This window comes from Canis lupus, chromosome 5 (assembly GCF_003254725.2).
Source record: "Canis lupus dingo isolate Sandy chromosome 5, ASM325472v2, whole genome shotgun sequence".
NCBI lineage: Eukaryota > Metazoa > Chordata > Mammalia > Carnivora > Canidae > Canis > Canis lupus.
Window position 1 is genome coordinate 10,236,123 of NC_064247.1, and position 3,319 is coordinate 10,239,441.

Genomic DNA, 3,319 nt, shown 5'->3' on the forward strand with positions numbered 1-3,319 from the left:
GTATTAACTACCTTTATGTTCCAGAGGAAGTAAACAAAAGCTCCCTACTAGTAAAGGACGGTGAACACAATTTAGATGGATCTTTCCTTCTCCTCCTTACTAAGTGCCCTGCTTTCTTTCTTCTAAGTGGTAATTTAAAGTTTTCTTGAAGATTTCCTTACCCTCAAACAACTCATTTTCCTTTGCACCAAAAGTTAAGTAACTAGGAGAAGAAAGGAGTATATTAAAAGGGTCTTGGTCTCCTCAGTAGGTCAAGATGAGTTCATTTACCGCACTTCATCGAGTGATGCTCTATTCCTGACTATACAACTGCACTGCTTTTGGCCCAATGGAGGGCTCTATAAATGTGTATCTTTTGAACAAATAGAAAATATGACTATTGCCATGTTTCCTCTATTTGATGAAAGCTCTTTAAAAGACAAGAGCTATCATTGAAGCTTCATCCCAAGGGCCTGAAGATTGATCTGCTCTCAATACCTTGGAGATATTTAAGAGGTACAAGATAAGTGACAGATACTGCTTCATCAACCACTACCACAACTCATCTGGGATTCAGAACTTCATCTGTTCAGCAAACAGTTTGGTACTGTCAATCCCCAACTGAATCTTTGTCCTTAGACAAATTAGAAAAATGTTCTTCCTTTCAAGAACATCCATCCATCTCATCCATCCACCTCTCATCACCCTCCCATGAGGCCCCAAACACAATGTAATGGCTGATTAAGTCTAGCAGATTCCCTGACTGAACTCTGATCCTGGAAAGAAGCAAGAGGAGAGAAGACTTGTCTTTGCCTCTGCTCCCTTCCTTCCCATCACCCCCTTTCTCAGCCCATCACCCCCCCTCCTTCCTATCACCCTCTTCCATTGCCATTACCCCTTTTTTCTTCCCATCTCTACCTCTATTTTCTTCCACCACGTCCCTTCGCACCTCCCCTTCTCTTCCCATAACCTCCTTCTCATTTTCTTTCTTTTCTTCAAATTATTGTTTGGATTGGAAAGACACATTTCTTATGTTAAGCTCATTAGGCAAAGGAACAAAGCAATGTTAGGGAAAAGCATTCAAGTCACAGCCTTTCAGTAAGCAGGGAATCCAAAACCATAGAGCAGTAGTGGCTTGGACTTTGCATTGATCATTGGCTGTGCTGTGCATTTCAAAGATAAACTCAGATACTGAAAAACAACCGAATTAGTCACCCTTTCACAGACTGCCTGTTTAGTCTCTCTACATTCTCTTTTATCTACTGCCTCAGTTCCTCATAGGCTGTTTCTAGGTCCAAGACTAACAGACGGGTTTCATGGGGTGACCTCTGATTCACCCATAAACCTGCTTCAGGTCTCATCCAGAAGCTCTTTTCCTTGACACAGCTTCTTTACTTCTGATAGTTACAGAATGCCACCTAGGCCCATGCGGTTGAAGCGCACATTTTTTTTTCACAATCCCTAGACCATCAAATGGTCGCTTATGGAGCACCTGCATGGCTCAGTGGTTGAGCATCTGCCTTTGGCTTTCTCCATCTGCCTGTGTCTCTGCCTCTCTTTTTGTGTCTCTCATGAATAAATAAATGAAATCTTAAAACAAATGGTGGCTTATCTGATCCAGGTGTTTGAGAGTATAATTAAATAATCATGCCAGCCAAAATGAAGAAGTGCTAGAGTAAGGGAAAAGGCACAAGAAGCAGAAGATGTGGGAGGAGAAAAACAGGAGAAGAAAACAGAGCGAAGAACAGAGGACTAGGCGTTCTTGCCAACTGGGAAGAGAGAATTCATCCTAGGCAAGATAATTTATTAGTTTTGTGACCTTGAACAATTCACTTTATGGCTTCAAACCTTAGCTTCTGTATCCGCAAAAGGGGCCTTGATAATAACTGTGCTCTATATCACACAAAAGGAAATACCTTTTGTAAACAATGTGATGCTAGTAAAGTGTAGCTACCAATCTCCATCACTTCTCAGGAAAGAAGGCTACTTGCTGTAGCACCTTCCTCAGAGAATATTTTACTTCTTTATTTCTTAGGCTGTAGATCAACGGATTCAGCATAGGAGTGACCAGGTTATTCAGGACCTGAACAGTTGCATTGAGCCAGGGATTGGGGGTGGGCTGCAGGTAGATGAGGACCACTGGCATAAAGAAGAGGAGGATGGCAGTGAGGTGGGCACTGCAGGTGGAAAAGGCACGGCGTCTGCCTTCAGGAGACCGGATCTGTAGGATGGAACACACAATGCAGCTGTAGGAGGTGAGGATGAGAAGGAAGCAACTGAGGGGCATGAGGCCCACGCTGATGAAGCCCACCATCTCCAGGGCTGAGGTATCAGCACAAGCCAGCTTCAGCATCACCGGGATATCACAGAAGAAATAGTCCACCTCATTGGCGCCACAGTAGGGCAACTGGAAGGTGAGAGTGGTTAGAAAGGTGGCCTGAATGCAGCCAAAAAAGGAGGTCCCCATGGCCAGGATGGCACACACTCTGTGGCTCATGATCACCGTGTAGCGTAGAGGGTAACATATGGCGACAAAGCGGTCATAGGCCATCACTGTGTACAGGAAGCACTCGGTACAGCCCAGGAAATGGTAGAAGAAGAGCTGGGACACGCAGCCTGCATAGGAGATGACCCGGCTGTTCCCTGAGAGGTAGAAGAGCATCTTGGGGGAACTCACAGAAGGGAAAAATATGTCGCACACAGACAGTTGACACAGGAAGAAGTACATAGGAGTGTGAAGCCGAGTGGAGGAGATAATCGCCAGTAGGATGAGCAGGTTCCCCATAAGAGTGAAGATATAGAAGCTCAAAAACAGGACAAAGAGCGTGGTCTCCAGACCCTCGGTGTGTGGGATGCCCAGCAGGATAAACTTGGTCACCACTGAGGCATTCCTCATCTTTGTCTGATGTTGGACTTCACAAAAGAATGGAAGTATCCAAAGTGTGAACGCTGATGTAAAACTAAGAAGCTCTTTGACGAATGGGTAGGTCTCATGTTTTAACAGTCAACAATCAACTTTATGCAAGGACATTTCTTGCATTTCTTTATGCAAGGACGTAAAAAGATAGACAATAACAATTCTTGACTGTATTCTGGAAAACTTTGGTTTTGGCCAAAGTAGATTAAGTTCACTGTATCTATCTTTCTCACAGATTACAGTTAAAAACTTTGGAGGTGCACCTGGCTGGCTCAGTCAGAAGAGCATGCCACTCTTGATCCCAGGATTGTGAGTTCAAGCCCCATGCTGGGTGTAGAGATTATATAAATAAACAAAACTTAAAAAAAAAAAACAACTCTAGATAAAGTACAAAATGTGTTTACCTAAAAACTCTGGAAAGTA

The 3,319-nt window shown here is 43.7% G+C and overlaps 1 protein-coding gene across 1 annotated transcript; it reads right to left on the bottom strand.

Moving 5' to 3' along the window:
- Positions 1 to 1,942: 1,942 nt before the first annotated feature.
- On the bottom strand, positions 1,943 to 2,875 carry LOC112671503 (olfactory receptor 149-like). The gene has a single exon (XM_025465775.1). It carries the CDS (start codon positions 2,873 to 2,875, stop codon positions 1,943 to 1,945), a length of 933 nt encoding a protein of 310 aa, XP_025321560.1.
- Between the last annotated feature and the right edge of the window lie 444 nt (positions 2,876 to 3,319).